This window comes from Ochotona princeps, chromosome 4, assembly GCF_030435755.1.
Source record: "Ochotona princeps isolate mOchPri1 chromosome 4, mOchPri1.hap1, whole genome shotgun sequence".
NCBI classification, from domain to species: domain Eukaryota; kingdom Metazoa; phylum Chordata; class Mammalia; order Lagomorpha; family Ochotonidae; genus Ochotona; species Ochotona princeps.
This window is the reverse complement of record NC_080835.1, coordinates 82,760,605-82,783,481: the sequence shown is the minus strand read 5'-3', so window position 1 is coordinate 82,783,481 and position 22,877 is coordinate 82,760,605. Positions and strand designations below refer to the sequence as shown.

The window sequence follows — 22,877 nt, the reverse complement described above, 5'->3', positions numbered from 1 at the left end:
TAATTCTATTGTTAGCTTTCTGTGGAACCTCATTAAAGGTCTCCATAACGGCTGTGCCAATTCAGATTCCTAACGTTTTAAGCATATGAAGGCATCCTATTTTTCCAACCATATAAACATGTAAAGGAGTCTTATTTTTCTCACAACCTTTTCAACTCAGAATCACTGTAAGAGTAAATGTGAAATGCTCTCACCCCAGAAAACGGCAAGTATTTCAGATGATGGACATGTTAATTAGACAAATGTAATTATTCCACATTGTGTGCATCAACCATCACAACATTAATATGTGGAACAATGTTTTATCAATACACAAATTTAAAAAAAAACTTACAGGAGGATTTGAAAAGTAAGGGCAACCCATATTTCAAAGATCCTTACCAGATGGGCACTTGCAAGAATTTCACACCAACCATTCCAGTGTCTTTTCCCAAACATCAGGCAAATATAGGCACCTGGTGTATTCCTTTTGTAGATCTAATGGGAGGCAGTTTTAGGTATCCTAGCTGAAAAGGAGACTCGCCCCCGCCGCCCCATTCTATTCTAGTTTTACGGAATTAGAGGACTGCATTTTCCAGCTAGATTATGAAACTTCCAGTCATTCAGGGGAAATGAGAACTCTTCATTGCTAACCATCACAGTCAATGCCTCTGTGCAGCAGAGTGAACTGTTGGTGACTGGGGAAGAAGTTACACCACAGCCTTAAAATGCAATCATTCATTTTCTTCATCTTTTATCCCCATCAGAATCACAGGGGTGGAGTCATCAGCCAAGAGAGATGAGTTCAGCAAACTTTATGGGGTTCAGTAGGCATTGCAAAGACCCCAGCAAAGAGGAGATGAGCCTGGAAAGCCGTGCTGCTTCCTGAGCTTGCGGTTTGCCTGCAGCGGCCCTGTCACTCCTCTGTTGACGTGGCTGGAGCAAAGAAAAGGGGTCTTCCAGGAGTGGGCAAGCAGCAAAAAATGAGTCCAATCTTTAATCACTTTTCCTATTTTCACTCCACACAGTTCTTATTCCTAGTTCAACCTCATCTCTTCAAAGCCCATATTAGTGGACCAGCTCTGATTTCATTCCTCGGTCTCTCCAACATCCTCTGTGTGCCCCCTTAACTTTGCCTGCTGTCTCATCTGCTCTTTCTTGTTCCCCTTCTGGGGTGTTGGAACTTCTCTGGGTATCCTTCCCAGCCTCATCGCTTCCTCTTTCCTTCTTGGCCCCCTTGCCCCAGGCTGCCCTTTGCCCCTCTAACCCTCCTTCTCTTGGCTGAGCTCCTTCACCTCATCCGTTCCCCTGTCAGGCTCTCTTGATTCCTGGGCTGCGTGTTGGTGAGAAATCTTTGCTGCAGCGAGGACCGGAGTCCCCCGCGCGCAGCCCAGTGGCAGAACAGGGTTAGGCTGAGAGGGAAGGCGAGGACTGGAGAGGAGGGAGGCAGCCTGTCCTCCCCGGGAGCCTGCAAGGATGCGGCAGCGGACCGGGGGCATGGGGAGGTACTAACCCCCCGAGCCCCTAATCCGGGCTTGCAGTCCTGGTTTGCGGGCCAATTTCCTGCCAAGTGCCCCCAAGAGACAGAGGCGTCTGGAAAGGCAAGAGAAGGGTGCGCAGGGGGGTACCCATCCCCAGAGTCGTCTCTCTGCAAACCCGGGAAGAAGACGGGAGGGAATCGGTGAGTGGTGAGGAGAAGCAAGGACCTATCTCCCGCCTGCACGGGGAGCTTCGGGGAGAATGGGACGCTCGAGTGAGCGCGCTGGGGGCAAAAGTGGTCGGGTGGTGGGCGAGGGACGTGGGGCGGGAATGTGCGCTTGGGGAAGCAAGGCGAGCAGGGCAGCGCCGCTCCGGCTGGCGCAGTTTAGGGGGCGCCGGCGGTTGCGAGCCGGGGAGCGCGTGCGGTGGCCGCTGCGCTGGTGTTTGTGTGTATGTGAGCAAGCGAGGGGCGAGCGCCAGTGCGAGGGAGGCAAAGAGAGAGCGCATGTCTCATCCCTGCGAGCAGCCACTAGACGCCCCACCACCATCTTTTGCATGTGCAACATTTACAGCCGGACAGAAAACCGCTCCCAGGGCTATGGAGACTGCGGGAAAAATCTGGCAGCTCACTATGGATTGCTGACGGGATACAGGCGTACTCCCCTACATACCCTACCTGTATCCTTATTTTCTTTTCCTTTTTTTTTTTTTTTTGGTTGTTTTTAATTTTAGCGCCATCGTCTTCAATGCCTCTCTGAACAGCCTTTAGGAAGAGTGTGAGAAAAGAGAGGAGAGAGAGCGCGCGCCAGGGAGAGGAGAAAAGAAGATGAGGATTATTTGCAGACAGATTGTCTTGTTATTTTCCGGATTTTGGGGACTCGCCATGGGAGCCTTTCCGAGCAGCGTGCAAATAGGTAAGCTGGGCTCCAGAGCGATGTGCATGTGGCGGGCTGTAGCAGACATCCAAAAGTGAGTTAATGAGTTGCTGCTAAAGCAATTGAAGAAGAGCTTCAGCGGTCCCCTGCCCGTCTGCTTCCACCCTTGTCTCTCCTCCCCTTCGTGTAAAGATGTCCCTTTGGTGCAGGTTCCATGGGAATGTGCACAGGACAGCCCGTCCTTCGCAACCCCTTCCCCCGTCCACCTTGGGCTCAAAGTAGGGTTGGAGTAAGTTGGGGGCGGGGTGGGTGGGGGGAGGAGAACCTAGTGTTTGCTTGCATTTTACAGGATTTTTTTCAAGAACATAAAGGAATGTCAGTTTATTTATTTGTTCATTTAAATTCACTGTTCCGGTGCTGGACGCCGCAGCTTTCTCTTGCTATTACAAGAGGACACCGTTTGGGCTAAAAAGCGTTTCCACACGCACCACCTGCCCTTCCCTCCCCCCCCCCCCCCCCCACTATGGGTTAGCAGATTTCAAAGTTAGATCCCTTTCCAGGAACCTTGTGTCTTTTAAAGTGTTTTTCTCTGGAAGCTTTTGGCCTTCTACCTCCACCTGGACTCTGTTTCCAGGGACCCTTCCATCCTTGCCTTTTCTTGCTATTCTCTCCTGTCTTATAATGGGACGCAGCTATTGAATTTCTTCCAGCTAAGCCCAGCCTCAACACTGCATCATTTCTCGCGGGCTGTGCACAAAACGAGGCTAATTAGGCTGAGTCCACAAGCTGTAGAAAAACAAAGTTCAGCTCTCCTTTCATATTTCTCTCTTTCTACGTGTCACCACATTCCTTCAAATCTGTGTTTCAATGTGGATCTCTTTTCTGTCTATCTGCATGCATCTTAGAGAGGGATGCTCAGAACTAGCTGATGAAGCAGTGTGCAGGGAATCATGGGGAGGGTAAGAGAGAGAAAGGAAAACACACTAAATGGTCTCAGAGGTCATTGTGATCATGACAAATCGGGGCAGGAAAGAACTAAGCTGCCCTAAAGACTCAAATACTAGACGTGCACATTCGAAACAAAGGGAAGGCTCCCAAGCTGTGGCAGGGTCAGCTCTTTAATTAACTGTGCCTGTGACGGGCAGGATTTTTGACAGTGCTTGGGTGGGTGTAACATCTACAGGCAGAAACATTCAAAGAGCTTTTCCTGCTGTTTTTAATAGGTGGTCTCTTCATCCGAAACACAGATCAGGAATACACTGCTTTCCGACTAGCGATTTTTCTTCATAATACCAGCCCCAATGCGTCGGAAGCTCCTTTTAATTTGGTACCTCATGTGGACAACATTGAGACAGCCAACAGTTTTGCTGTGACAAATGCCTGTAAGTAAAACATAAGTTACAAATAAATTGGAAGAGAATTAAAAGGAATCCCCTTTCTAATCATTATTGTTACTATTGCCGTTTTAGATTTTCAGGAGTCCCATAGTGCCTGGCTCCCAAGCAAATCTGAGTTAAAAATCAAGATTTAGTCTTAGAGATATTTTATTGGCTCGCTCTTCCCCCCTCCCCATCTCTCTCTTCCTCCCCTCCTCCTTTCTTCCTTCCTTTTCCCCTCCCTTCTTCCCTCCAACCCCCCCTTTTATTTTGTTGTCTGCATGATTCTAGGTAAATTGTTCTTTAACATTTTGTGATATTCTTATCATCTGAACTTTAATTTGGTGAACATTGTAACTCAATCTACTTTGGTTCTTTCGGTTTTCCTAGCTACTTTTCACCTCAGTAAGCAAATGTCTTGCTTTTAAAGAGGACACCTGCTCCTTTATGCTTGCCAGGGTAGGAGAAGCTTTGCTGACAGTGAAGTAGGTGAGGGAAGAGGTGGCGTCTGGGATAGATGTTTGAGTCGGTTGGTGGACACTGCAGATGATCTGGTGCTGTCGCTTGAGGCTGCCCTGCTCTTAGATTCTGGGTTGTAAATGTCTCTTGCTATCACATAAGGCATACATCCTGTGGCTGTAACTCCATGAATCTTTACCTTGGTGCCAAATCATATTAGTCTCTGATACACCTGAATCCACAAACCAATTCCACATCATCTATTATCCTAAAACGATGAAACTAAATGGGTGACCTCACCTACTGCTGTAAGATTAGAGTTCTTCAGTACTCCCCCATCCAGGCACTGTATGACTTCAGGGGAAAAGATAAAACCAACTGTGCATTAATTTAAAGCTCTGTGTAGTGTGCACAGTCAATAGCACTTACATAAACTTTTCATTCTTGAAAGAAGGGCATGCCTCAAATGCCTCTGGGGTTTTGTGCACCAATTTATCACTGTTTGGAATTTATGTATCAAGAGAGTGATTATAAATTATGTAAGAGATATAAGAATTTTTCTATATAAAAGTTTTCATGTTTTCACAGCAATAATAAAATGTTCAGGCTGAGTTAGAGAGTTTTTATGGGATCAATTTGCACATATTTTACTTTAAAAAAATCTTGTTCAAGAAAGGGAAAGAAAGCAAAGGAACAAGTAAAATTGAAAAATAAACAGCTTCTAAATATTTGGAATACTTCTATTTCGTTAACTTAAATACTAAATTCATCTTTATTTATCATTAACCTTTTCCTAATGATTTGTCCTTATTTTTTGTGCCTCTAACTCTTACTTCATTTTAAAGCTTATAGTTTCTTAAGCAGAAGGAAACATTTGACAGTTTTGTAAAGTGTCACAATTACATGATTTTGATGAATTTAAGTAGATCTTATCTGCACTACTTAGTGAAAAACACATTGGCTTGATTTAATGATTAATGAAAGTAACATTAAAGCAAAAGGTAGATTTTTAAACAGAAATGAATATAAATTAAAGCTAGGTTTGTAGATAGTCATTTTGTGCATTTTATTTTATTAGTTTTATGATTAACGTTTTATGAGAAGTATCAACATTTCAGATAGTTCAATGGAGGACATTGTGTTTAATATGTGGATAGTTCATTTAATCATGTTTCTTGTCATTGCTAGGATGCTGTCAACACAAATGCTGCTAATTTTAAGATAAATCCATTATTTAAATATAAGTGAAGATACTGTGTCAATAGAAAAATATTTTCAAAGTAGTAATAAAAGTAATACTAGAAATTATTATACTTTCAGAATAATAATTATAACAGCAATTATTATTAGATTTTGAGTGATATCATTAGAGGGGCAGATGTTTCAGTTTCTTCTCAATTTTTTAGAAATCAATATCTTAAATATTCTGAAATATGTATTATGACATTAGCTATGTAAACTCTAAGATGTTAATCCTCCCTTCTTGCATATGTCTTGTTAACCTCACTTGGGGTTAGTTTTGCTTTTAACACTATGTTATTTGGTAAAACACCTGCAAACATGAAAAATTCATAGGAAGCTGTATAAAGAATCAAAAAGTAGAAACTATATTGTTATGATTAAGAAAAAAACAAGCAAATTTTACATCTGTATTTTTAATTAAAGTATAACAAGATGTTGATGACTCAATAGGTTTCTTAATAACAAATAAAAATTGTTTTGTGTGTTTAAAGTAAAAAAAAAGTGTAAATAAGGGAAAACACTTTCTACTACAAAATGTGAAAATAATTTTGACAAATGAATGTGCTGAATGTCCTTAGGGAAAATGTAAGCAGAATTTGGGAAAATTCAATAGTTACAGAGTAGTTGCTGATGTTTCTTGAATAGATTGACCAACCACATAGACAGGCAGGATTTTCCAGTCTAAGTAAAACTAAAATAGAAGCAGTAAATTTAAGGCAACATGATGTATCAAAATCTTCATGCTTGAGTACAGAAAGACAAAAAGTAGGTATATAATATTAGATTTCTGACAACTTAACAAAATTTTTTCGTTAACAGGTACTGACTGTGTTCCCAAATTTGTTACGTGAGATTAAGATAGAGATATAATGTGTGACTAGTGAGGTTTTTTGTTTGTTTGTTTTACAATCATGACTTTCCTACAGTGTCTCTTTGTGAAACGACAAGGTCTAGTCCATTAATAAGTTTCATTCAGCAGAGTATGTTCAATTATTTTAGGAAATCTACAGTTGAAAAAGAAAAAGACAGATTAAAAATATTTAATGATCTAGTGAATGCATATAGCTTAGTGTGCTTTTTAATGGCACAAATTAAATCAATATTTTAAGAATACTTTGGGCAATCTAAACTATTCTATGTATGGAATGCATTTATGTATTCTATGTATAGAACGTATTATACACATACACACACACACACACAGAGGTAGATCTAAACCCATTTAACTCAAAGTAATATTTTGATTTAAATTCCAAGTTCATGGCAGAGAGGATTAATGTTTTCAATTGTGTAGGCATGCTATTAGGTTAAAATGTTCTTTTGCTTTTTAACTGTCACCTTATTGGAAATCCACATGTTGCTGAATATTAAATTAAAATTATTGAAATGCAAATAATATAAAGTCATGGTCCATTTCAAAACCCAAACCAAAGGAGTACTTAGTAGCCCTTTTGGTAAAATTTAATATATAGTATGGAGGATGATAAACAAATATTTTAGAAATCGATTGTGGGTAATTTTTTCAACCAAAATGTTAGACATTTGTCTTAGGATGTTTCAAAAAAAAACAAAGTGGATACCAAAGTAGCCACTTTTACAAAGAGACACCATAAATTGGATATGCCCTTTGCAAAATTTTGAGTCACCCTGAAAACAGATTTTTTTCTTATGTTTTCCACTGGAGATATTTTTCTCTGAAGGATTTTATTTGTTATATTTGATAAAAAGTAATAATAAAACTATTAAACTAATTTATCATCGAATTTTCAGAAACAGTTTTATTTAACACATTGATGTTATTAGTTTTATCCTTATTCAGCTACTTTATAAATTCTATGATTTAGCTATCTTTTAAACAGGCCAGCTCCATATTGTGCACAAATATTCAGTTTCAGAAACGTACGTCTCGAATTTCACATATACAATCAGAAGTGCATATTGAAATAAATCAAGTGTTCATTCATCATCATTTGGTGAAAAAATAAAATGAATGTAGAATATCTCAAAAATTTGAAACTCAAATTCAGTATTTTTTCCTCTTCTTTACTTATTATTTTTCCTAATAATGTGTCTGTCTTTCCTGCCTTGTTACATTCAAAATCTTTCAATCCCATTGTTTAAATTATGATGGATTGAAAAGTTGTAGCAATCACGTATTCCATGGATACTACTTACTAGTTAATGATGAAAAAGTTGTTCTTTTTAAAGTTAGCTATTAATTGTTTGTTGCTGAATTATCAGTCAAATCTAAATATATAAAGTAAATTATACTTACACTCAAAAGTTTCCTGGTACCGAAAATGTCTAGTTAAATATATAGAAAATGTGACACTTTGTTTAGTAAGCTCTGTAAGAATTTCCACTTAGCAGCTGCCAAGCCAATTTAAAAAAAGTAAAACAAAACAAACAACAACAACAACAAAAAAAACACCTCACTGAGCGTATGCTAATTGAAATATAACATCTTGGATTTAATGTTTAAAATATAAAATTCTGAAAAGGCATTCTAAGAATTTACACTGGGCTTATGCTGGGCTGACATATTAATCATATCGATGACGAAGAGAAAGTACTAAAGGTTTGACCTGCAATGTCGATAGCTTGATAGATTTGAGTTAATTTTTTTTACCTTCGTTATTTATAACAAAAATGAGGGATGGAACGCTTCTGTGATTTTTACAGGCTTGTTTATTTTGAATTTATTACTAAGATTCTGTGTTGATTTGAAATAATTTTTCAGTATCGTAATTTTCTGTTTTACTTTGTTTTCCATCCTAAAATTAGAGAGATTAACCATGTTTCTATGAGTTGATCTTTTCTTTGTAGTTAAACTATAATTTCCACTGAGGTTTTAAGAATTATTATAGAATTCAGCTTTTATAAAATTGTCAGAACAAATTCTTAATTTCTTTTAAATCTGTGTAACTCTAAGTGTTATTTATTTTCCGAAGGAAGCATTTTGCTTATGATCATTGGTAGATATATGTGTGTGTGTGTGTGTGTGTGTGTGTGTGTGTGTGTGTGCATGCGCGCATGTTGTGTGAGTAATTTTATTGTTCTGGATTTCAAAATGAAGAAAAATTAAGTATATCATACTTTATACAATGGCACATCATTTAAAAACTAATGTCCTATATTTGATCTGTTTGACCTCAGGGCAATCTCACAGTGAAACATTCTGATAAGGCAGTCATTAATTTGCTGTTAAACCACCTTTGGCTCAGAGAAGTCAGTTGATTTGCCAAGGACTATATAATACTTGACTGCAAAGCCATTCTCTGAACCAAATGTTCTAACTACTATTGTAGCACTTTCACCAGGTGGCATAAGTTGGAAAAGTATAACATCTCTATGGAGATTGTTTGAATTTAAACATTAAAAGAATTGCTATTTATCCTGTCTTTAAGTGCAACATTTTGAAGAAAATAGGACAAAATAATCCTAGGTAATTTATTCATTAATCACATTACAGTCAGTGATATAAGAAATGGTGAAGTCATATTACATATTGATGTTATTTATTTATTTATTAGATAATGCATTTATCCATATGTTCATTAAATACTTAGCAAGACAAACTTCATTCATGACAATCTTCCAGAAACTGAGAATACAAAATACATGGTCAGGTGTGGAAGATAGATAAGTCAGCATATTCGGTACAATTAAAGAACAGTAGGATAAAGTGGTAAGACAGACGAACAGAGCATAGTGTCATAAAATTGATGTTTGCTTATACCTGTGCTGAGGCTTTAGTTGCATCATTTTGAAATGCTTGAAGAAGGAGGGCATGCTTAGATAAAGTAGTACATGAGAAAGCCCAAAAAGGAGAACCAGGTATGTTGGGGCCTGGATATGGTCTTGATGGATTGCAGCACTGAGTATGAGGAATGAAGGTGTACTAAGGAGAGAAGTTTTGCAGACCTATATAGGTTATCAAACTGTTGTAATGATGCTGCTGTAAATAAAAAGAACTCACAACTGATTTGGGCACTGGTAATATAATCCAATATATCTTTTACAAAAAAAAAAAGACTGATTTCAAGAGGGAGAATGAATGGGAAGGGGTCAAAACAATAAGTCAAAGAACTCCTTGTTGAATGTCGTAGTAACATAATTTAGGATGATGGGTTTAGGGTACTTATAGAAGCTACGAGAGAGGAACAACGCATAGATACAAAGACTCAGAATATTAATAAAATGTATCACTTGATAGGCTGTTTGTTCAAGAGGATAGAGACCAAATGTACTATGTGTAAAAGGTGGGCTTTTCTGTTTTTGGATAGGCAAATGTTTAGACAGTGGTACTACAAAGGATACAAAAGAGAAGGAGCAGATTAAAGCAGGGAATATGTATTTAGAGTACAAATACTGAGGTTGAGAGGTGAGAAGATAGGCAAAGGGATCCTAGGGGCCATTTGTTTCTGAGTCAATACTTCAGAAATGTATATTTTACACTGAATTTTGAAAAGGCAATTTAATAAATATTTTGTCAACTTTTCATGCATAATCTTTTGATGCCTTATTGGATGGCTTATTTTTACTTATACATAAAATTCAAATTCAAAATGATTAAGGTTATAATTTTATCCTGGATAAGTTTATCTGGGCCATTTTGAGAGAGGATTCTTTCACTGGTAGATTGAAGAAACTCAATGGATGTTTCTAATTTTATGCCAAATGGTTTATGCTTCTGAACAGTGTGTAGATGTGCGGGTTTATAGAAAGATAGTCTAATTTTTTAAAATATTAATCAATAAACATTTTACAAGAAAAGACCAGTGCTACAATTCTAAAGGAATCACAACAGACAATTTTTCATTCTCTATCTTCACCGTTTTAGAGATAGAATCACATTTTATTCTTGAAATCCAGCAGAAGTTTTCCCATAAAATCCATCTACGCCAGTTTCTCTATTGGCAACAATGAAACAGCAAATCCAATCAGCATGTTTTAGCTGGAGTGCATGCGGGATGCTCTGCCTCACACTTTCTCTCTACAATTTTTGTTCATTCTCTCACAGCCAAAGTACTGTGTCTTCTGCAATGACTCCTAAATTTATCACTGTTTACTTTTCCCTTACCAGCACTCTTGCTAAGACATTGTGTTCCTGAGGATCTGAAGTGACTTACAAATTAGCAAATGCAATTGTTTCTTAGTTTTCATTGTCTGGGTATAGCAAGATTTGACACTTCTAACAGCATGATGTTGTTTGAAATTCATTCCTACTCAAATACCCTTATGTATACCGAAAGCTACTATAATAGAGTTCTGACTGCATGCCAGGAACTTACATTAATTTAATTTTTATACAATAAAGAAGCGAGCCTTATCAGCTTCATTTTATAAGTAAAGACACTGAAAATTTGGAAAGCTAATAAAATGTGCCTAACTAAAAGCTTTTAAAGTCACTTCCCATAATCAATACAATATTTATTTTCTGTTCATACTACAGTATCCACAAATAAATTTGTGTGACTACAGCTAGATAACTCTTAAATATCAAGATATTTTTCTCAAAGCCACTTGTTTATTAACTTCAGTTTACCTCCAAGAATACATATATAGCATTTTGTATTGGATATTGATTTGTCTCTGTGATGCACTCTCCTAATTTCAGAGTTCTAAATGGTGACATTCTCATTAATTTGTATTGCCAAATTCATGTGATAAATGCTCCCATGTGTAAAGATGATGGATTAACTCTTAGCTGTTATGCAAACAGTGTTGGATGCTTCATTAGATGCCCAGACTACATATGTCTGCTAGAAAGATAATTTGATTTCAAGATAACCAAAGATATTCTGAACTTCCATTTTTCTGAGTACATTATTATAAGATTTGTTAACTATCAGGCATTTATCAGATTTTTAAAATCAGATTTGGGATTTTGTGTAAATACTGTGACTATTAACCAAAACAGCATTATACTGCATCAGAATTGCTCCAATCTACATAGCATAAGTATCTGCCTACAACACAATAAAACCGATATTATCAATAAAAAGTTCAATGTTATATTAAAAATAAGAAGCAAAACATATTTGGGACTTGTCTATTTAAGATGCTACTGTATTTTTCTACACATACAAAAAATAACACCATAACCTATACTTGGTGGCTGCTTTTGTAACTTATCTGGTTGCTATAAAATCAATAATTGTCTATCAGACTGTAAATATATTTTATCATGTGTTATTTCAAAATTCATGTATTTAAGACTGCATAGTTTTAAATTTCAAATAATTTGAAAATCTTAAACTATCCATTAATTCTACCATTATAATCAAAAAAAGAGTTTGTTGTAGATTTTTCCAGATTTAAAAAACAATTTGTATATAGTTAGACAAAAACTTCCAAAATATTTCTAGAAGTAGAAGTATTTAATAAAAATATTTCTCTTGGGCCCGGCGTGGTAGCCTAGGGGTTGAAGTCTTCTTCTTGAGCACGCCCCGGGATCCCATATGGGAGCCAGTTCTAATCTCGGCAGCTCCACTTCCAATCCAGCTCCCTGCTGGTGGCCTGGGAAAGCACTCAAGGACTAGCCCCAAACCCTGGGAACCTGCACCCATGTGGGTGACCAGAAGAAACTCGGGTCTCCTAACCCCAGATTGGCTCAGCTCCATCCATGGAAGCCGCTTGGGGAGTGAATCAATGGATGGAAGGTCTTCCTCACTGTCTCTTCTCCTCTCTGTATATCTGCCTTTCCAATACAAATAAATAAATCTGCAGACTCTGGTAAGCCTGCAAAGGACACATGGTACCATAACAGAGGACGGGGACAGAACAAATTGATCAACTACCCCAGCCAAGAGTTGGCAGTTAAGTACTTGGGCAAACTGAGACTCTAAAGTGGACTGGATCAGCTGGTGGATTCTGGAGAGATTTCACTGTAATTAAAGTTGCAAGATTGACAGCAATACGAAACCGTTGAACTATCAAAACCACTTGAGTGCGACCCTGGGAGCATACCCCACATTGGGGACCCTGGGATGGTTGGGAGGCTGGCTGTGGCCAGAGAATGTCAGAATGATAGTCACACTCACTTTCTTTCCTCTAGCCCTTGACCCTTCACACCCTAATAAAACATATTAAAAAGTCTCAAAAATAAAATTTATACAATTAAAAATAAATAAATCTGTAAATGCTAATATTACTCTTACCCAAATTATATCAATGTTTATTTAATCATAAATATGTTAAGATTTACTTTATTCATTTAGAAGTTAGAATTAGAGTAAGAGAAAGAGATTCACTTCTTAGATGGTTGCCACAACTGGGATTGGGCCTGGCAGAAACCAGGAGCCTGAAATTCCATCCAGATCTCCCATGTGGGTAGTAGGGGCCATGTTGTGATCCTACATTTCTTTCCCAAAGTATCAGGGAGCTGGATCAAAAAGGGAACATTCCAGAATGTGAACTGGCACCCAGACAGGATGCTAACAATACAGGCAACCGACCTGCTGAGACAGAGCAGTGCTTGGAAAGAGTTTAAAAACTATAAAGTTTGCTTTGCTACTACGTAACATGCTACTTTATGAAGTTTATATGATAAATGTCCTTAATTCTCTCTGGATCAACATTCCTGTTGTTTCTATGTTTTTTAAGATTATGAACAAAATGGTAATAATATTATTTATGTAGCTGTGTAAATATTACTGTAGGATAAACACCTGGGTTACCATTACTGCACCAAGTAATGTAGATTTTTATTTTTATAGATAATATCATCTCTTCTCAAGAACATAGGAACTACCAGTATGTAATAACAATTATTTTCTATCCTGACAACACTAGCCATCATCAGTCTCTTAAATCTTCACTTGTCCTAATTCATGAAAATGATATCCAGTAGCTGCTTTACTTTGCATAGTTTTGATTAATTGTAAGGCTAAGCAATTTCTTAGGAGACCTGAATACTTCTTTCAATGTAAAAATCCTCTCCCCCCCCCATTGGCAGCACTTTTTGTAATTTGGGAAGTTTTATAAACCACAGAAATTTACTCTTTTACATATACAAAGATGCTGCAAATTTTTTTCCACTTTGCCTTTAGCTTCCACCTTTATTTATGGTACTTTTGCATTACCAACATTTTATATTTAGTCAAATCTATGACTCATATTCGGACTTTCAGACTTTGTGTTATGGTTATAAAAACATTCCTATTCTTAACATTGTAAGAATATCAAACATAATTTCTAATGTCTCCATGTTCATAAATTGTATAAAATTTCATTTAATAAATTTTTTATTTATTTTATTTAAAAGGTAGGCAGAGAGAGAGAGAGAGAGAGCTCCCACTTGCTGGTTCCCTCCCCCAGATGCCCATAAAAGCTAGGACTGTCCTAGGCAGAAGCAAGGAGCTGGGAATGCTCTGCAAGTCTTCCATGTAGAAAGCAGGTAATGAACACCTTGACCAGTCACCTGTCACCTCTTCATGCTTGGGAGCAGAGCTGGAGCTAAAACCAAAGCATTCTGATATGGGATACGGGCATCTTAAACAATAGACCAAATGTACATTCCGAAATTTCACCTTTATAGCACTAACTCTTCTGGAATTTACTTTCTTACATGTATTAGGATTATTTTTTGTAAAGCGTTTATTGTTCATTTTGAAAATCAACATTACAGAAAGAGCTGAGGAGAAAGACAGAACTCATAGGTCCACTGGTCCATGCCCTAAATGGTTGCAATAGCCAGGCGTGGGCCAGGCCAAAGTCAGGAGCCATGAGACGGGATGGCTGCACTTCTCCCTTGTGGGTGGGAGTCACCCAGATACTTGGGACATCATGCACTGCACCACTTTTGTGGCATAGCACGTTGAGCTGCTGCCTGTGACACTAGCACTACTTATGGGCACCTGTTTAGATCTTGGCTGTTGTACATCTGATCCGGGTCTCTGCTAATGTATCCTCAAAAGTCAGTGAAAGATGGCCCAACAACTACTTGTGTTCTTGCCACTTTCATGGGGAAACCAGTGTGAGTTCAGTGCTCCTGACCTTGGCCTGGTGAAGCATCAAGCACAGTTTGATTAACTAAAGCCTTGCGTCTCCTGACTTGCCTGCCCTTTGTGTTGTTCACTCTACTGTCTTCATCTCCATTCTTTTGCGTTTGTCACTCTTCGTTACTGGAATTCTTTGATCCAGTTATTAGCTTGACTAGATTTTTCTGATTCTTTGGCTTTGGAAAAACTTTCCTGACTTAATTTTGTTAGATTCGTCATCCCACTCTGAAACCTCAAATACTGTATCCCAAGATTACGTGATATCATGAGATCATCTTCATTTTAGTCACATTTTGTAATGATGGTATTTGTTTCCCAGCTTTCCTCTATATATCTCACTATTTTTTTTGCAAATGGTGTCTTACATATTAAATGACAAGTTTTCATAATCTTACAATTCCTGGAACAGTAGGAATCAGAAATTATCCATACATAACTGAGTGAACAATATTTTATCTTTGACTCATTTTCAGGCATCCTTAAAGTGCGCTACACTATTCATGTGTCTTCTCAGAGACAATAAAGCAGAGGCTATGTAAATGATGAGGTAGAACATCCAAATAGTTATTTTATTTCTATTAAAACTTCTTTTTGTATCTGTTTCAATTGTATTCAATTTATGTGATGAGTTAAGGAGGAAAAAAAATCCTGGAAGGAAGAAGTGGGGACTGCTGATGCAAATGAGTGTACGCTGTGCCAGCCAGGTAGCACTTCAATAAATTTAAAGCTGGTAGAAGAGAATTTCTAGATGCCTAAAGCATTTGGTGAATGCTGACAGAAGAACTTGAAAGAGCTTATAAAAAAACCACTTTGAAAATAGGAGAAAGCCCATCTGGGAAGCCCAGGCGCACTGGTGGGCACTCTCAGGAGAGTCGCATCTGCTCCGATGCCTGCTACTTCCTCAGCACTTCTGGAAGTTCATGAACAAGAAGGGTGGGAGTCACATGTGTAGTGTTTTCTCCTGTCAGTTCTTGGCAATCTCCACTGCACCTTCTGTAGGAAATTTCATAAACACTTCGTTAGGCTCCATAACCCTTAATTCCTCGCTAGTTTAAAATTAGATTTTACTTGGCTAATCACTTAATTTTCAACTGTGTAGATAACATTGCCTAAGCAAGATTAAAAGGAATTTCACTTTTTCTCTGACCCAACATTTTTGTAATTAAAAAAAGGAGCTTTCTCTCTTGAAAAACATGTATGCCTCATTCTCCCTTAATGAGAAACCTATATAAATGAAAATGCTTTCTCTTTTGAGCTGACAAACAGGAAGATCAATCTACATTTTCCTTTCAATAACAATATGCATCTCGTTTTAAATTTTTCTAGATTCTCGAATTTTTTTAAGTATGTATAGAATATTACATATACACATATGCATGAGTATATGAAGTAAGTACTTACTCCAGCTATAGAAAGTAGTGAAAAAAGTAGTGTTGCTATAAATTAAAAATCTAAACATCATCCTGTTCATCACAGATGTTGGTCAGATATTACTTGAATAATCAAATAATCAAATAATCAAATTTCCTGTTTAATATCTTTGTCTTATACATTTATCAAAAAGATATAAGGATCTAAAGGTAGATATAGAGATCTGTCAACTCCATTAGATTGTGAACTTCTTCACAACAAAGATGATGCCCTATTGATACCTCTAAATGAGCCCTGATAGAGCTCCTACAGCGTAAGTGTTGCGTGTTCAGTGAATGTCTTATGAATGATTGTGGGAGGAAGTAAGGAGGCAAGGAAATCCATTTCTTGGTTGATTGTATATTGATAATTTATTCTTAGTCAAATTTAATAGTATGAAATTAGTAGGTTTTGGTCTTTATGACTCCCACCCTTCACATTTTTAAACACAGATATCACATGCCCTTTTAGCACTTTTCCAAGATAAATAACATTTATTTATAGAACATAATTCATAATTGCCAAAATCTTTACCACTATGTTCTGTAATTCTTGTTGGCCTCTGGATTTACCATAATGTTGTGAAAATGCAATGGCATGAGTTATCTCACTCTGCTCTGTCATTTCTCCTGGTTTAAGCTCTGCATTCCTAAAACTCATGATTTTGAGCTAACATAATCTGTCCAGGTGAGAATATGAATTTCAAATACCTGGGCATTACAACATTAATTGGATTTTCACTACATTACTCTGTTGTATTACCCTGTTGGTTCTCATGAAATGTGTAGTCATTAAAACTTCACACTGATGTCATTTCCCCCCATATATTGCTACATTAAACTTTCCATAGAACACTTTTCAAATATCACAATGAAAGATGTTATGATTACAATGTTAAAATTTAATTTGTTTGGCAACACTAAGATCATATTCATTTCATTTAGCTATGGGTTATTTTTATTTGGCATCTCTTTAATATGGTATTATCTACATCAGTGAATAAAATTTAGAATATATTGAGATGTAGGATAAATTTAAGATCGTACCAGGGCATAAAGCAACACATTAGGCATGGATGGACAGTTAAATATGAATTTCACTGGCATTAAGATGATCATTTCACTGTACTTGCACTGTTTTAACATTAAAACCCCAGAAAAAATATATCAAAAGCTTGGAAGGTATCCCATATAATGATATTGAATAGAAGATAATGCATGCAAGTATGCATTCACTCAGAAAGAAACTCTAAAACATAATTAACCTTACATATTAGAACAAAACAAATTGAAAGAAGGCATATAGATTTATATAATAAATTAGCTAGGGCCCAGTGCAACTTGAAAGAAGCACAAAATTTTGCTATGTTATGAAGAGAGATAAAAATATTCCATGCATACAAAACAGTGTCCTGGAAAACATATAAAGTGGAACGGACAGCTGTGGGAAACAGTAATGGATGTGACTCTGGAGCTGGGCCTTGGGGTTTTGTCTGATTGTGGAATGAGAGGCACAGAGGAGGGAAAACAGATGAAAAGCATCGCTGAGTTAGAAGCAGATTTGTAGACTGCCCTGTAGGCCAGAATGAGGACGTTTTCTTTATCAAGGGGGAGAAGACAGTTATTTTAACCAGTGTGTAATGTAATTAAGCTTGTGTTTCAGAAAATCTTCTAGCAGTCTTAGTCATCATTCATGAATACTGAACAGCATGTTTTCTTCCTCATAGCGAATATTATTCCAAGAAACCATTTCCTAGACAAGAAATGCTAGCTTGCTACTCCAGTTACCACTTGTATATCCATTGTTCTACTCAGTGCTGTGCAGCGAGAAATGCTACTTCTCATAACAGTTTAACATGTCAAGCAGATTACTTCAAAATCATATACCAAGGTTTTTGAAGGTACTGAGCAAATTGGAAAAGAGCTGGTATTGGTGGGATGGAAAAAGTAAAAGTATCATTTATCATATTCAAGGGAATTCACTCTTACAGGTTGGCATAAACACGAACACAATACTACATGGCTCATTCCTGATTACATTTGAAGTACACCCTTCAAAGTTACTGTTATCATTCATTATTTTAGTTGACATAAACAAGAGCCTATGACTAGCCACTATAGAGCAGTAGGAATGTTTTTTTTTTTTAATGCACTGATTGGTAATAAGACTAAACCACAATAGAGAGGGCAGCAGTTATGGTTCAGCAGGTTAACTTGCCACTTGGAAAGCCTGCATCCTTTATCATTGTCTTGCTTCTACTAGCATGCCAGATCCAGATGACTCCTAATGCACACTCTGCGAGGCAGTAGATGGTGACTCGGGTAACGGAGTCCCTGTGAGACACCTGTGAGTAGTTCTGGGCTCCTGGTGTTGGCCCTCCCAGTCCTGTTTAATGCAGGCTCTTAGAGCCATGACAGGTCTTCTCTCTCTGACTCTTTCTTTTTTTTAAATAAACAAAAAAATCAACATTTAAAAGTAGTAATAGTAACAATTTAGCATTATATAGTTATATGTATATATGGAAAATGCATGTTTACATAGCTTATTAAGTTAAAAGATACTTTGAGTAGTGCATAGAATTTGCAATGTGCAGTTATTCCCTCCCTTCAGACCTTTACATGCATACTTATCCAAATATAACTTACAGAGTTACCTCCTGAAGGTAGACTGGCACACATATTAACACTCATGTATATATTTCTTCAGAATAGCTTTATATAAGAACTGTTTTATATATTATGTATACAAGCTTTGAACATTCATTTCTTGTTTTCAGAAGCTGTGGTAATGACTATATGTTATGAAAAATATAAGTAACTGTGAAAATAAGCTGTGTCTTATAGAAGTGATAAAATCACAGATTAGAAACCAAGTGTGAATATTCTTATTGAGAGGGAACTGTTGCTGAAATGATGTATTTTCAAAATAGCAATATCTTAAGCATTTTTATACTTTACACATTATTTCAATGGAAAATATTCTATTTAGTAATAATATTATTTAAGTGCTTTAAAAATCTTAGACTAAATGTGTTTCTCATCATTAAAATAACATGTATATACTAAATACCATGATGTATGGATTTTTGTTCTGTGGGAAATATGATGTAATGGTGAATGGTAAAGGAAGATCTCCTTTTATTACCATTTCATAAGAACCATTATATATGTGTGTGTACTATATTATATATTATCTTGTGTGTGTTATATATATTACAAGTATGTGTGTATAATGTACATACACATATATGTATGTCATATGTAATATATTATATATATATATATATATGACATTGAAAATTACTAAACCAAAAATCTTGGTAGTGAGTATTTTTGTTTTCTTTATGGTACTATAAAGAATGTCCTTATTTTAATTTATATATTTTTAAGATTTTTATGTATTCAGAAAATGGTATATTTATACTTTTTCTGATTAACACTATGTAAGTAACAGAAAATGTAGTGATCTTGTCAATAATTATTGAATTAGTCTTGCTGTATCCAAATGGAACAGATTAACAAGGGATAGATAATAAAGACAATATAAAGATGTGTCAGAATATTTCTTAGTGCTTATTATTGATTTTTAATGAATGAATTAAACTCTAAAAGATTAACTGCGTTATTCAATTATGTTAATTTTTGTTTGGAAAATCACCTTGAATACATGGATTTCTCTTTTATGTGGGTGTAAATTTCAAAACTGCAATGTTTGTATATGCTGGAGGTCTTACACATATTTCTTTGTTAAGTATTCTTCTGATTGTTCAACTCAAAAAATAGGGTTAACATGTCAGTTTAGAGACTGTCAGGTAGTTGAAAGCCTGTTCTGTAGGTTGTGAACTTCTTGAGGATACAGTCTGCATCTGTTCTATCGCATTTCAGTGAAATGTTTAGTTCAGTGTGTGAATTGTAGTGAATTTACCATAGCTGTTCTGGATTTACATTTGCATTATTATTCAAGCTACGACTCCACAGATCAAGTATAATTGCAGTGGAGTTTAGAGAATACTAAAGATAAACAAACCTATCTGCCATGACCATGCCTTCTTTCAATGAGTCTCTAGATATAACTCATTAAAGTAATGGAAACCAAGTCTGCAAATCTCTTCCACCATAGAAACCCAGATTCTATAAGGAAAAAAAGAAAAACAGCTGGTATCTTAGACTTAGTTCAAGATGCAGATCAGAATGCCAGAACTGGAAGATTCTTTTTGAGATCACCTAAATGAAATTGGCTATCGTTTGTAAAATCTCTCATCTAGCTTAATTTATTATATTCTTTTTTTGTCAAAATAATGCTGAGAAGCAACCATACATGACTGAGGGTACCTAACCGGAAGCCAAGACTCCCAGGACACCATGGTGTTTAGTGTTCTTGGGATTCTGCCAGTGAGGCAACCTGTCTGGATTCCCTGGTCCATCAAGCAGGAATAATCCTGGCAAACCTTAAGGACTTGGGTGAGTTTTTTGGGAAACCTGTCCTTACATGGTACTTACTGAATGAACATGCCCATCTCACCATTTTTCTAATTTACCACTTTATTACTAAATCTGCTCTTCACTAGTTTACTGTATGTCACTGCTTGCCCACAGCCTCACACTGGGAAAGCAAACTCCAAATGAAGGCTTCTAAATGCACATCCCGGTTGTTGCCCTTGTTTCACAAAACACTGCCCAGGCCTTGCACTGCTGTTCTCTAACACCCCAGATGCGTATAGTTCCAATTTTCCTCAATTGCCTGTGTGGGTTTATTACACAGCATTTGCAAAAATTTTTCTAAGTTGCTGCATGAGTGTGAAAATATTTTGGGTTACAGCGTAGATCTAGCAAATGTAAGACATGTTTTAAAAACATCTATTATAAAAAGTATGTATTCTGCCGAACTTGCACCAATAGTTTATTAAGTGATTTCAAAGTACACAATTTTGGAAAAGAGTTGAAAATATGAATTTTCTTGTCAGTACACCTATGATATTTGCACTTCATATATATATATGTATATATATATATGTCACACTATTTCACTGTATTTCAAAAGTGAGACTCAAGAAATTATTGATTCTTGGTTTGTTAGTGTGTTGACAGTTAAAACCATAGTGTGTGCTATTGCTTTATTTTAGAAGCAAATACAATAGTTTATTTATATATTCTAGGAAATTATGCCATTAGAAATTTTAAATTATCTTTAACTTTATTTAGGCACAAAAAAGAACTGGGGACATAGAACTCTTTCTGGGAAATTGGCTGCTTAAAAGTAACATAAAGCATCACTATTTGAATTACAACCAAATTCAGAAATCTTAAATATATGATTTGTGACTTGGAAGAAGAAAGTTAGTATTTGATATGGAAGACAATATAAAAATGATCTTTCTAATCTGGCACGATAACCTAGTGGCTAAATCCTCTCTTTGTAATTGCTGGGATCCCATATGGGTTCAGGTTCATGGCCTGGCTGCCCCAATTCCCATTCAGTTCCAGCTTCTGGCCTGGGAAACCAGTACAGGACGACCCAAAGCCTTGGGACCCTCCACCCATGTGAGATACCCAGAGGAAGCTCCTGGCTCCTGGCATTGGATCAGCTCAGCTCCAGCTGTTGCAGCCACTCAGCAGGTGGAGGATCTTTGTCTCTCCTTCTCTCTGTAAATCTGACTTTCCAATAAAAAAACAAATAAATAAACATAACTATTTTTAAAAGTTAAAATCTGTATTTTAAGAAAAAAGGTGATCTTGGGCCCGGCAAGATAGTCTAGCGGCTAAAGTCCTCGCTTTGCATACTGGATCCCATATGGATGCCAGTTCTAATCCCGGCAGCCCAACTTCCCATCCAGCTTCCTACTTGCAGCCTGGAAAGGCAGTTGAGGACGACCCAGGAACTTGGGACCCTGCTCCCGTGTGGGAGACCTGGATAAGTCTCTAGGCTCCTAGTTTCAGATTGGCTCAGCTCCGGCCAATGTGGCTGCTTGGGGAGTGAATCATCAGATGGAGGATCTTCCTCTCTGTCTCTCCTCCTCTCTGTATATCTGCCTTTCTAATAAAAATAAATAAATCTTTTTTAAAAAAAGATCTTTTCTTGGAGCTGATAGATGATAGTCTCTAGTGAGTTTCAGACATCAGTTACATGGTACCTATTCCATTGATTTTACTTTAGTAAAGAGGCTAAATGAAAAACAAAGTGTGAATTCAAAAAGAGAAATGCTGTGAAGGGTGTTTTCTCATTTTGATGGGACTCACAAGGTTGAGTATTGGCTTGGATTTGGGCCAGGAGCAGAGGCGGCCCTTTCTACCTGCCGGCACTGAGATATGCATCCACTCAAAAATCTGCTTGGAGCATCCTAGAAGAAGGGCCTCTCCAGCCAACCTCACCGCCACTGTACTGAGAAGTGTTTTTGTATGCAAAAAGACTTTGACCTGCAATATGGAGCAATAGGAACTAATCTATACATATTCAAGTAAAACTTAAAATATTATGGTATAATCATAACCTTAGTTAGTTCAGAAGCCCAAACGTTGAAGGAAAAAGAAAGGATACTCAATAGTTTAGAGACAGGAATAGATAGAAGACAATCTGTTACTTGGCATGGAGAGGATGCCTGCAAACCTCAAGAACAGAGTATTTTAATCGACCCACAGGCAACTTTGCTGTTGATCTCTGGCCGCATTTGTGTGCAGTTCAAGCTCAAAGTGCTTGTTTTAATTACTAACTGGTCACAAAAACATGAAGCATAACTGGAATGTAAAAGGAGCAGCTTCCAATACAAAGAGAATAAAAAATTCTTTCATTTCAACAATTTCATTTTTATTAGGCTATCGCCCAAACAGGATGTCTAATTGAATAAAATATTCATGTTTGTTAAAAGCAAGCATTGTTCATGAAATATATATCCTAAAGCACTGGTGAAGAAAAATTATAATCTTGTGAATAATATAATTTTCTGTATTTATTTTATAATTTCCTATTCCTTTTATTTTATCCCTTAAGATTACCTTAGCATTTTACGTTTTCTCCAATATCAGATTCTTTCAAAGTTCAAAGTGATCTTTTACTCA

At 36.7% G+C, this 22,877-nt stretch overlaps 1 protein-coding gene across 1 annotated transcript in view; it reads left to right on the top strand.

Annotated features, from left to right (window-relative positions):
- Positions 1-1,419: 1,419 nt before the first annotated feature.
- Positions 1,420-22,877, top strand: part of GRIA4 (glutamate ionotropic receptor AMPA type subunit 4) — a 318,830-nt gene continuing 297,372 nt past the window's right edge. Inside the window, exons 1-3 of the mRNA XM_004585025.2 lie at positions 1,420-1,660; positions 2,191-2,372; positions 3,557-3,715. Of these exons, the coding sequence (XP_004585082.1) occupies positions 2,285-2,372; positions 3,557-3,715 (247 nt within the window). The 5' untranslated portion in view covers positions 1,420-1,660; positions 2,191-2,284. The remainder of the gene's footprint in view (positions 1,661-2,190; positions 2,373-3,556; positions 3,716-22,877) is intronic.